The sequence below is a fragment of the Schistocerca nitens genome, chromosome 8 (genome assembly GCF_023898315.1).
Source record: "Schistocerca nitens isolate TAMUIC-IGC-003100 chromosome 8, iqSchNite1.1, whole genome shotgun sequence".
In the NCBI taxonomy this organism is placed as follows: Eukaryota; Metazoa; Arthropoda; class Insecta; order Orthoptera; family Acrididae; genus Schistocerca; species Schistocerca nitens.
In genome coordinates, this window is record NC_064621.1 from 123287855 (window position 1) to 123300610 (window position 12756).

General features: G+C 42.6%; 1 protein-coding gene across 1 annotated transcript in view; it reads left to right on the plus strand.

The window, feature by feature from the left end:
- The window catches only part of LOC126199437 (1-phosphatidylinositol 3-phosphate 5-kinase-like), a 134946-nt gene extending 124063 nt beyond the window's left edge, over positions 1-10883 (plus strand). Inside the window, exon 4 of the mRNA XM_049936354.1 lies at positions 10829-10883. Within this exon, the coding sequence (XP_049792311.1) occupies positions 10829-10883 (55 nt within the window). The remainder of the gene's footprint in view (positions 1-10828) is intronic.
- Positions 10884-12756: the final 1873 nt, after the last annotated feature.

The following is a 12756-nucleotide window of genomic DNA, read 5'->3' on the forward strand; positions in this document are numbered from 1 at the left end:
AAGTGTGATAACCGCAGTTACAATTAAAGCAATAGTTCATTAAACAATACCCAATTACCTGAAATTTCATTTGATAACTATATAAACCACAACTAGCTCAAGGTGATAACTCTAAATACCAAAGCACCGTTTGACGGCGCAAAATTGTTACTGCTATAGTTTCCAACAAGGAAGAAGTTTGCAATTCCAGGTTGAATTAGGCGATGCAGTTTCATAAAGAGATTAAACTTCGGTACATAAAATTGACCACTTAACATATTAACAATAGTTATAAAAAAAGGAATCGCCTGATATCGGCCACGCTTGTAATTCAAGATAAATGCAACGGAACCAGGACACAGCGCAGTTACAGGGACTTGGAATAACATGTATCCCGGACCGACGTCCAAGTGGTTTAAGGAATGACTAGCAAAAATCAAAGTGGCTGCACGGAGCAATCACATCCAAAAGTTCCACCACAAAATGGTTCACCATTCAAAGTTACTCGAGGAACTCGCTGTTTACATGCACGCCAGGGTAAACTCCCGCGTTCGATTCGAGTAGACACGACTCTTAAACAGAGTGTACGTTGACGGCTGCTTCCGCACTCCAGTTCCGCTCGCCGCCAGACCCAGGCGCCGGAATGTCAACAGGTGCGTCCTCGCAGTACACCGAGCGCCGACTGACTAATCGTGATGCTCCGTGCGCTGTCTTCCCTCTGTCTCTGCCCCCGACCGAGTCTCACATTGCGAGCCGCGGCCGTCCTAAATAGAAGGCGCTAGCCAACCAGGACGCCGCAAAGCGCGTAACTTCGTCTATGAAACTATTCTGCCAAGAGCATCGCAGGAAGTCGCGCCTCAAGAAGCACAATACCTCAGTCTGGTTTTTCGGCTTCTGAGCGTAATTCAGGTTATGTGGACTGTGGTTGCAGTGCTGCTATATTTCCCGTTAGGTGTCTCTCTTCGTATGGTGCAGGGTGACGTGACTCCATTGTGAGTGAAGCTGTGTGTCTTTGGCGACATGGAGGCTGACAGCACTGTCTGACCTTCTGGGAGTGGCAGTGGGAAACAGGAAGCACAATCATCTGCCTGCGTTCCTAACGGTATGACATGAAGCTGGCCAGTTCAAATACATGCATGCTAAAGGCGAAAGTGGCTAGATACACAGCGCCAAGTGGCCTGCTGGAGCATCTGTCGATCAATTGCGAAAAAGACACATACAGTGTAACTTCCGAATTTTATGCTAGCAGACTCCGTCTGTTGGTGGCAAGGATCATGCTACAGCCCTGGCACGCTGACGGTGGCTTCAGTGTGCCTGGATTTGCAGACAGTAGTATATGGTCCACAGGTGGCGAACGTAGTGGCCTGGATCTGCACAAATATCGTTTGCCTCAAACGCCCTAGTGCCAGTATTCCGGAACTTGGATTCTGACCTCGTAGAACCTGTCCAAGTATCTCAAGTTTGGGCCAGTAAGTCGGAATTCCACACTGCTACAAGTAGCGCAACGGGCACGAGCTAGATTCTGGCGTCGTATTAAATTTGCGCCAACGTTCCAAGTTGCGGACTGTGTTGTCATAGAGCCTGCCCCAGTATTTCAAGTCTGGGCCAGTACGCCACAAATCTACACAGTTATAAATAGCCCAACAGGTTTGAGCTCGACTGTGACCTCATAGAGCTGTGCCAGTTATGCTCTGGGCACATCAAGCACTCCAGGCTAGCTATTTTTGATTTTGACATGACAGACTGGTGCTCGTATACCAGGTCATCTGCCGTCATCAGAACAACCGAAGACAAGAAGGTCTACTTTGAACTCAGTCAAAATTTTCTAAATTCATCTACCGTCGTCCAGTCATCAGAAGACTAAATTCATCTGCCATCACTCAGCCATCAGTAGACTTCGGGTCTACTTTGCGTTATATTCAGTCAAATATTTCTCAATTCAATTGTCATCGTCTACTCATTTAAAAGCTTGAAGACTGTTTCGTATTAGATAAAAATCAAGATCTAAATTTGTCATTACCTTAATGACGAAATTTCTCAAAACTACTTAATCCTGGTACAAGGAATTGTAATCCAACCTCATTTTTGGAGAAACCATAATGCTAATAAAAACAGTTTAGTATTGACAATTACTCACTTTGAAGTGTAACTTAAGTCAGTAAATACCTGTTTTAAACCTGTGTTGCGATAATAGACAAAGAAAGGAAACTCCTTATCCTCAGTCACAGCTTGCTGCAGTTAACTGTTTGACGTTTCATAAAAAAAGAAATACATGACGCTTTACTTAGGTATACACAGTCTTGTGAACACGCCTTTTCTCTTTTTATGCCTATACTCGTGAGTTTTTTTTAAAAAGGAGAACAACCATGAAGTTGCATAATGAGCAAAACCTATGTATTTTCTGCTGAAATTTATAGCCATCAAATTACTTTGTAATGGAATTCAAACTGATGAAGTCCCCCCCCCCTTTTTTTTGGTCGAAGCCTTGAAGCCTATTCGTCTAATAGAATAGCCTTCGAGGGGGCGACAAAATGTTACTTTTTGAAGAAAGGTTATGTTTCCGTTAATATTTGCAAAGAGCCAATCTCCTCCGCATATGTTTTTTCTTTAATAGTTTCTGTATAAGGAAGAAGAAATATCTCCCTCAATGTCTAGTTCGTCGAAGAAATGTAATAATAACAGTAAGTGTATTCTGTGACGGCGCAGTGAAAATTTATGGCTGATCATCGATATTGAAATGGCCTGGTGCTGAAACAGGCGACATCAGTCGTTGTTACTTTGTCTTTCTCTGGCACTGTGTCATAGTGAGCAGACATACTGTACAAATTGTGTAGAAATTATATATGCTTGCTGACTTAGAGTAATCAAATGTGATATTCGTTTACAACTATTGCAACTGTTTTAAGTCTACCTGCTACTAGTGCAGATAATTACATGAATATTGCTACTGAATAGTTTCTCACACTACATGCTCATAGTTTGTTACAGCCCATCCACGGATATGAAAAATGCTATCTGCATCCGCAAGATACTTACCCGCATCCACATCCGAAAGTTTTATATCTGCATCCGCATCCGAGTCCGCACATATTTGAAGGTAACCACGGAAAAAAAGACCTCATCATTCTCGCCAGCAAACACATTTTATCTGTCGAAGTTGCGTGTTGTCGAGACGGGATAGCTGCTGACTGATGTGGGGGCTAAGTAAGCCCGTTCCGCTGTCCACACAGACAGCGACAACGCTCCACGCACCGGATCAGCCTCTTTTAGAATAATGTTGCTATCATGTCTGTTAAAAGTTTAGAGTGGCACATAAACAGATCAGCTTTTTTTAGATTCGTAATGTTTCACAAATCTGAGGTTGAAGTTAAATGTTCTTGTTGTGAGTGGGAAAAATACCAAAATATCTCGAGAGAGACACTTAAACGGCGTCAGAAATATTGTCGTTTCTTCCAACATTTATTTTGCTAACAGAGTCAATTATATTGTCTTGATTTACGTCGGACAATATTGGTAGAACGTCGAACCTATGCGAGTTAATTGGCTCAGACGGGTCTAGCTTGCTGCCCCATCCTGTATCCTCGTCTTTCTTTCAACGAATTGTGCGTGCGGTTCTGAAGTCCAGATCTTGTGACAGATCGACAATAATTTATTAACCGCTCTACACCACTCTTCTTGTCACTGATTTCTCCTCCAGCACATAATGATTATGTCCGCTGAGCACGAAAGTCTCTTAAATAGACGAATTGCTGCTACTCCTACAATTGTTGGACATACACCGACAACAAACACAACTTCTTGTACAATGTTGAATAAATTGAACTGCCGCAATATCTTTATCACTCCATGTTCAATATTTTCTCCACTCTCAAAATCTCTGGCGCACTACACTGGATCCTCAAGTTTCCCTTCTTATCTGTTAATGTGGTGTGGAGTCACTCCCGTGTAGTTTTTAGTGCCTCTCCCTGAATATCTGAAAACATTGCTCACCTCTCTACATACAGTTTCATGCGGACGACCGGCGGTTTTCTTTACATTTCTTGAAATTGTGGTTGGATGGGATAGCAATTTCTGGCCCCAGTGCACCATACTTGACTCTCACAGCAATGAGAAATTTCGCGCCCTTGAGTCATTCAGAGATCCATTTGCACACGCAACCTCGAAAAGTACAATGCCTTTACTTACGAGAATGCGTTTTTTTGTATTTTTTATCACTATTAACTTCAAATTCGGTCGGACTTCAGGAACTTTTACGTCTCTCTTTTTATTAAAAAATATATATCTACTAGTTTGTCCAACCTCACAAGCATGCTTTAACAAATCTAAAGTCCCAATTTCGTATCCAGTTTAAAAATACACCATTTTACACGTAAAACAAACCACTATATCACTGCATCCTATGCAATGGCTTTGCGGCGTGGCTACCGTCGCCGATTGCGGCGCAGTGTTCCTATTTTCAAGACATTGAGGACAATAGACATTGATCTCGCTGGACAATTCAATAAGCAACAGCTTGTGTGTGGTCCGAATGTGCTTCGTGGACTACGAATGCAGTTTACCCGTGATGTTTCTGCTGTGTTTGGAGGCAGTACATGGTTGACCTTGGCTGTTGTATGGGGGAACCATGCTGACTACGGTGGCCTTGAAGCATTTCCCGATGCAAACATCTTATAAGACATGGAGTATTGCTGAGAGTACAGGATTACTCGCTAAGGTTCCTTATAGAACTTTGGTGCCAGACAAGCCATTTACTTTGCCATCAAATACACAAGCAAATTTCTTCCAAATCGACGATTTCTATTTGGCTTCTCGCAACAATCCGAAATCATCTTGTTTCACCTTAGGTGAAATTATATCCTTAGTGTGCATTGTATTAAACAGTTCTCACTAGCGTTTACTCCGACGCATTCGCTACTTGCTCACTCAGTCAGTACAAAGTGTTGTTAACTGAAGGTAGCAGAACCTTGGCCAAGGTTGTTAGTTAGCCAAGACGTGCTTCACAGATTGCACGAAGCAAAGGTCGCGGAAGCGCAGGGCTGCTGGTGCCGCTAAAGCCGTCGTAGCCAGAAGGTAAGCACGGAAGCCGACTTCCGCTTTAGCTGGGGCCGCCGACTTCAAGTTTTCAGTTAACATTACAAGAGTCGTGCGGTCTCGCTTCATGCAGCCTCGTTCACTGACCGCGTGTAATACGATTTGACGAGAAGTGTATAATAAGTTTGATATTGTGCTTTGATTTTTAGCTACGAAGCAATCATTACTGCGTATACCCGCAGATAACCCACGGATATCCGCAACAGCGCACACTTTTATCCGGAAGCTAAAAATTGCTGTGTATATCTACATCCGTGCAAACCTCTAACTATAGTGTCTGTGTCCATTTCCTATTCTGTTTTTTTTTTGGACAACTGTCTTTCTTCGTCCAATTGATCTTCATCCTGATGTTTACATACCTTCATCCTGAATTTTTCAGCTTCACTGCTTACTGCGCTAATCACAGATTTTTCGAGCACTGTGTAGCCGTTGTAAGCACCAATCCCATTCCTATTCCACTCATACATGGAGTAAGGTGGAAAAATGACCACGTACTTCCGTCGCTGTACTTGCGTGGGATTCATTCCAGTGCGGATAACTGTCTAGATTTAAACCTTTAGATTCCTCGATTTATTAATCCTGCCTAAATGTCTGATGTTCTACGTACAGCGTGAAATGTATAGTGGTGTAGGAACCCTCAGATGTAAATGTTCAGTGATGTGATTGTTGTCATGTGTTACTTGTTGAGTTTAAAACTTGTTGAATAACAACATTTGGTTCTTCGATGTGATTTGACGCAAAATTCAGTAATTTAAGTAAAATATTGATTTACTTCGATAAAAAATTCCAAGATTTTCTATACGTATGCACTAAACTGCGTATTTTTTTCTTTTAGTGTTATTTCAAGCCCCTCAACCCCTATGGGCGAGGAGGAGGGCTGTCAGAGGTACAATATTACACTCTTCGGCCATGAGCATTTTTACAGCTATAACAAAGATGATAGGAAATGTTATTAAAGGAGAAACTTTGCACACAGTATTAAAAACGATAAACAGGATGAAACTGTTTGGTAGCTACATAAACGAAAATATGAAGACTGCCTTATTTTTTTAAATTAAAAAGTCAAAGAATGAGCAGCTAAAAAACGAAAATATATACATTGTAAAACAACGTCTCACGAATGTGAGTGTTTTTAAAGAAAGAAAGCCGGCATCTGTGGCCGAGCTGTTCTAGGCGCTTCAGTCCAGAACCGCGCTGCTGCTATGGTCGCAGGTTCGAATCTTGCCTCTGGCTTGGATATTTGTGATGTCCTTAGATTAGTGAGGTTTAAGTAGTTCTAACCTAGGGGACTGATGACCTCAGATGTTGAGTCCCATAGTGCTTAGAGCCATTTTTTAAAGAAAGAAACGCTGCACTTTCACTTAAAATCCGAAGGACCTGCACTGGGAGAGAAGAATTTCGAGAGAATATGTTCCATAGATGTTGAGGTGTGTGGGCGGCGGAGATTGGGGCAGCTCGGAAAACTATGAGGATGAAGATAGTTGTTGAACTAGGATAGTGGGGAGACAGAGGTGGGAAAGACATTGGCTGAGGAGGAGTGTGGTGTGTGGGTAGGATATTGTATTAAAGGGAGAAGAAATGAGTGGGGATTGATGGAAAGGGACAAGGAGCCCTGAGGTGGAGTGGGATGGGTGGGGAAGAGTTAAAGTTGGTAGGAGGGTGATCTCATTGTCTAGGAGAGGGAGTTGGTTTAAATTTCTTTGGAAGAGTATGTGGAGGGTGTGTAGATGTAGGGTTGGTGGGTTGTGACACTAGAGCCGTGGTGAGGTACAAGGATAGGAAAGAAGAAGGGAAACGATAGGATTATTGAAGTCGAGTTTGCGGTTGGTGTAGTTTATTTGGAGGTGTTCCCTGTGAGTAGAGAGAGGCAGGATATTGATAAGTTGGTAAAGGATCCTTGTGGGGGAAGGTAAAGGGATGTGGTAAGTGAGGTGGAGTGAATGGCATTCCAGAATGTGGAGGGACTTATAGAACTGATGTGCGGGGGGGGGGGGGGGGGATGGATATCCACTAACATTTGCATACCAATTGACGAGTACCATCGAAGTTTTGAAGTATGGAGGACAGTGGATGGGTGCAATCCACAAGATTGACGAGTTAGTAGTTCTAGTAATTTTAATCTTGTATGAGATTTCTGTTGGGTGGTTGTAGATGAAGTTTTCATGTTAGATGCCAGTCTGTCGTTAGTCCAAGATATTTTAGTTGTTCTGTGTACGTCCCATATTGATACCATATGGGAGAACCACAGCAATCGATTACAAGCATGTAAACATACCAGAAATCAAGAGCACTGGTCTCTAGTGGTGATGACATGTACCACTGCTACTCCTACACTTTTAGCTGCCAGTGCACACCACAGGTCATGAGGCAGGCCACCAGCAGTCGGTTGGGCAGTGTGGGTGACTCATGCAACCTCATTGTGTGCCACTCACTCTTGAACTGCCGGTAGGAGGGTGGAGCAAGTACTATTGCAGTCCACTCTGTTCAACATCTCTTCACTAGATGGCGTCAAGTGCTGCACCTAACACAGTTAAATGTTTCTCTTGTTGAAATACTGCATACAACTATGTTAGAGGCCGCAGCTATCGTGAAATGAAGTTCTTTTCACAACATATATATTTTCCACGTTTTTGGTGCCATGACTCAACTTGTAACTACGTATAAGCATGTTTCATTCTCAAATATATACATGGCAGGCATGTATAAGACGTATTTTTTGAGAGTGACATTCCCATGTGCCTCATCCCAGCCTCCATCCAAGAGTTATTGAGGTCTACTCCTGTGTCAACTTGAATGCTTATTGGGAATCCATAGAAACCCAGATTGGAAGCCATCTCTCGACCTTCCAGCAGCCTGAAGACAGCCCTTGTGCCACATCCTTCCAGAAGCAGACCTTGTCATATGCTATACAAGAATTATTCTGCATTCCTTCCAAGATCAAATATCCTCTATCCTCATCATTCCACTCTCCCCCCCGCCCCCCCTCCCGCAAGCCCTACTACTTCTTTGAGAATCCTGCCTCATGTACCGCTCCTTCCTGTGAACTTGTGACCAGGATACACTCACACACCATTAACAAATACAGACAAACATCAGGAATTTATCAGATGCGAAAAAAAAGAACCGCTGGGACTGGCGCCAGACATGTGCCTGACGCAGCACCTCACTCCCCATAAATTCTTCAAAGTACTGAAAAGTATGCTGTTGACACACTGGCAATAGCCCCATACCTCACTACCCACACCTCCATAACAACCATCCATTACGTGACAACCAGAGCAAAGCTGATAACTTTGCATCCTATTTCCCTAAAATTTTCTCCTTCCTTGATGACTCACAATCTGATTACTCCCTGATCCCTATCATCTGTGAACATACTATGCTGCTGTCTCAACCCTATTTTTCAGCTTCCAGTATTTGTACAACATACTGCAAGCAGTATTAGATACATCAATTACAGCACATGACATAAAACAAGTACTTCACAGAAAATGCAACACATCCCCTGTTCATGACTGCATCACCTGTAGACACTTTACCGAATTGCCCCCCCCCTCCCTTTCTTTTCTAGTCATCTTTGCAATCATCTGTACCATCATCCTCTCCACAGGTTACTATCCTGAGCTGTGTAAACCTCCAAAACCCTACATTTCCTCAAACTGTGCAGACCTCCTACTGATACCTCCTCCTACTGAACCATCTGTGTCACTTCAGTTTCGGTAAGATCTTTGAATCCATATTCATCCAATGCATCCATAAATACCTGAGCCAATACCACCTCCCTCCTGTTAACCAGTATGGCTTTTTCCCAAACTCTCCTCTGATGACAAATCCCTGCACCTCACTCATCTCCTATCCCACCAACACCTGTAAACTGTTAATCCGCTATTTTTGTCTTCATCGACCTAGAGAAAGCCTAAAACTGTGCATGACATTCTAATCTCATTTTTCAGACTCCAGATTTATGCACTTCCAATTAGCCATGTCCACCTTGTTGCATCCTTCCTACGTAATCAGTCATCCTTTGTCAGTATTAACAACACCAATTCCCATACCCTCCATCCCACTACAGGAATGCCTGAAGGCTCAGTTCTCTGTCCTCATCTTTATCTCCTATACAGTGCTGATATGCCCAACCCCTATACTCCAGAAATCCCAATGATCCCTCCAAATCCACCTCAACCAGTTTATGTCCTGGTGTAGCCAATGGCTCTTCAAGATCAACCACTCCAAAATCCAATCAATAATTAGAGAAGAAACCACCTGCACCTGCCACCTCCATAATTTCCACTTAGCCATTTATGATCATCCTGTTGAGTTGCATAACACACTAAAATATCTTTGGCTAATCCTCAACTGACAGCTAATGTGAAAACCTTACCTACTAATCATCCAACAGAACGCCTTTAACAGACTAAAACTGCTAAAACTACAAACAGACCGAATTTGGGGATTACACCCCTCCACTATTCTCCAAACCTATGAATTCCTGATCTGACCCATCCTCTGCTATGCAAATGTTACACGGATCTCTGCTCCAACATAGTTCTATAAGTCCGTTCTCATACTCAAATATACTCTGTCTTGTGTTCTGCTTTCGTTTACCTTCCCCCACATGGATCTTATGCCATATCATCATATGCCGACCCCCTCTCACTCACATCGAACGCCTCTGCATCTTCTCTACCTTCTGTAAACTAGATTCCAATAACCCCTTTGTCTCCCTTCTGACCATCAATAATGGTGCGCTGCCACACTTTTACATGTATACGCACTCCATATGCTACCCAATGCTATTTCCACCAACTTCCTCCCTCAAACGATGAGATCTGCTCTGATACTTATCCATCATACCAACTTCAACTGCTGTGCGGGATTAGCTGAGCGGTCTAAGGCGCTGCAGTCATGGACTGTGCGGCTGGTCCCGGCAGAGGTTCAAGTCCTCCCTCGGGCATGGGTGTGTGTGTTTGTCATTAGGATAATTTAGGTTAAGTAGTGTGTAAGCTTAGGGACTGATGACCTTAGCAGTTAAGTCCCATAAGATTTCACACAAATTTGAACATTTTTTTTAACTTTAACTCTTCCTTGCCTGTCCCACCCCACATCAGGGCTCCTCTCTCCTTTTCCCTCTCTACCCATCCCCATCATTTCCTCTCATAACTGCTACCCTACCCACACACTACACTACTTATCCCCTGTCTTTACCTCTATCTGTGTTCCCAATATCCACCTCAACTTCTAGCTATCATCTCCATAGTTTTCCTAGCTAACACACTTCTATCTTTTTACCCACATCCCTCATATGGAACATATTCTCTCCTCCCACAATACTTCTCACCCAGTGCAGGTCATTCAGATATTAAGTCAAAGTGCTTCAGTGCTTTTCCATAAAAGAATCTCACAACATTGAAATTGGTTTTTAAGTTGTGTATACTTTTTGTCCTAATTGCTGCCCATCTTTGATCTGTTTACCTTAAAAACTAAAACAGTCTTCATATTTTTTTTGTCTTTTTATATTTTAAGAATAGTCTTGGTTTAAGAGTGGACTATTGTACCTCTGATAGCAAGTCCCCACTCCTATGGGATGAGGGGGATGGAATAACAACAAAGAAAATAAAAAAAAATGAGAGTGCTTGAGGCTTTGTTATAAACAGGGTATGTTATGGTCTGTTTTAATAGCTGCCACCTGTCCCACACAAAAATTCATTGTGATTTATTTTATGAACATAGGACCTACTTTTCTTATTTTTCTCTCCAGGGGTGCTACATGTATCTTCCCACAGAAGGATGTATATGATTCTGTGATCTTCTGAATTTCCCCACAGAAGATACATGTATGTTATGGTTCATTTTAATCTTAAGAGAATTTTGAATTTACCATCATTTTCCAACTTGGATTAAAGAACAAGTGTGCTTTTTGCACTTTAAATTTTTCCCTCCCTTTCAACTTAGGTGACATGAGCTGTAGTGCCATCAAAAGCTGTGGGAATTGGAACTACAGCCCTACAAATTGCTTTCACAAGCAATGGAAACTTCTTACTGTAGGATAATTAATAGAGATGTCCTAATCAACCATGAAATTATCGGTACTGCACCATGTGCAAAGATATAATAATGAAAGAGGGATCATGTAATCTACAGGAGAAACAAATGGTGACAATAAAAGTCAGACTTATTATCGTAAAGTAAAAGACATGGGTTGCACACTGAGATAAACAACTGAACATTAAAAATTTGGACAAAGGATTCTAATGGTGGACTACAGTAGTGGAACTATTCAAAATGGCAGCTGGGTTCTTCTATCCTCCTTCCCTCTCCCCCATGCTCTATGACATCATGCCATCCTCCACCCCTGGAAGTCGGTGGAAATATGGTGAGAAATATGGAAATTGGGCTACGTCCACTAGCCTAATACTGCCCACTCCTTCTCCCACTCCTGATGTCACCCACCCCACCAACATCCCACTCCTGGAAACGGTGGGAAAGGATCAGTCTCTGTCAACCTGCCAGAGGGGAAGCTTAGGTTAGTACACTTTATTTATTTTTGGTGGGAAACAATAAATTTGTGCTGGAGAGGAAGGCATGGTATTCAATTTATTTTTTTATAGCTCAGTTTTACTGCCTTGACATGGAGGGACCATCTTAGCTAGTTCACACTACATCCACCAGAGGGCACTGTTGGCTTCCCACATCTCTGCCCCCTCTCCTATGATGTCACCCATCCCCCACCACCAAGTGGACTTTATTTACTTTTGGTAGAAACTAAAGTAAAGGTGGCTACTAATTACACATCTGTATACATAGTGCTACACAAGGAGAGCCTAAAGCCGCAATACAGCTCAAAATTACCGATATCACACAACTGGTGCTATCCTGCTGGAAAAAATTCAGAATACCACTCGGACCTAGTAGCAGACAGACTCAAAATAAAAAGTAACTCTACATAGGACGCTCCCTTCACCTATAAGCCGAAATAAATCTCTCAGCAGGAAAAACAGCCCCCTAAACTGGTATACACATAGAAACTACAGAGACACAAGAACTGCAGTGATGTTAAAAAATCGGTCTACACATACGTAATACTGTGGAGTTCATCACTTTTGTGAAACGCTAAGTGAGCTTAGATTATATGTGCTGCTGGAGCCAAGGATATTAAGGCACTTATTTTTTCTTTTCCTCAATTTTCGAAGCACAGTTCTACACTAGGAAACCCACACTGGTGTCTAAGCACAGACGGGTAGGTTCACAAGCCAACACAGCTGCTGTGAAGAGGTTCAAGCCTTGACTTCCTACACTGAGGTTGGATTCCGGAAGAAATTAAGGACATCGGTGGCGTTCGTTGTTCTGTCAGCAGCATACGATGCTGTGTGGCTAGATGGACTACTGCTGAAACTAGAAAAGCGTGTCCCAAGTGACAAACTGATGACACTTGTGGAAAAAACATCAGAGTAAGTCATTTACCATAAAAAATGGGCCTCCCCAAGGATCCATCCTAGAACCCTTGCTCTTCAACTTGTAGTGCCAAGCATTACTAGCAAAAAGTTTTGCTACATTGATGACCTTGCCCTGGGCATACAAACCAGCCCCCTTGAGGTAGGCGAAAATATTATGTCTACAGATTCAGAAAATCGCAACACATATTGTAAAGCATGGAGACTTTAACCAAATGCAACCAAGACAGAACTC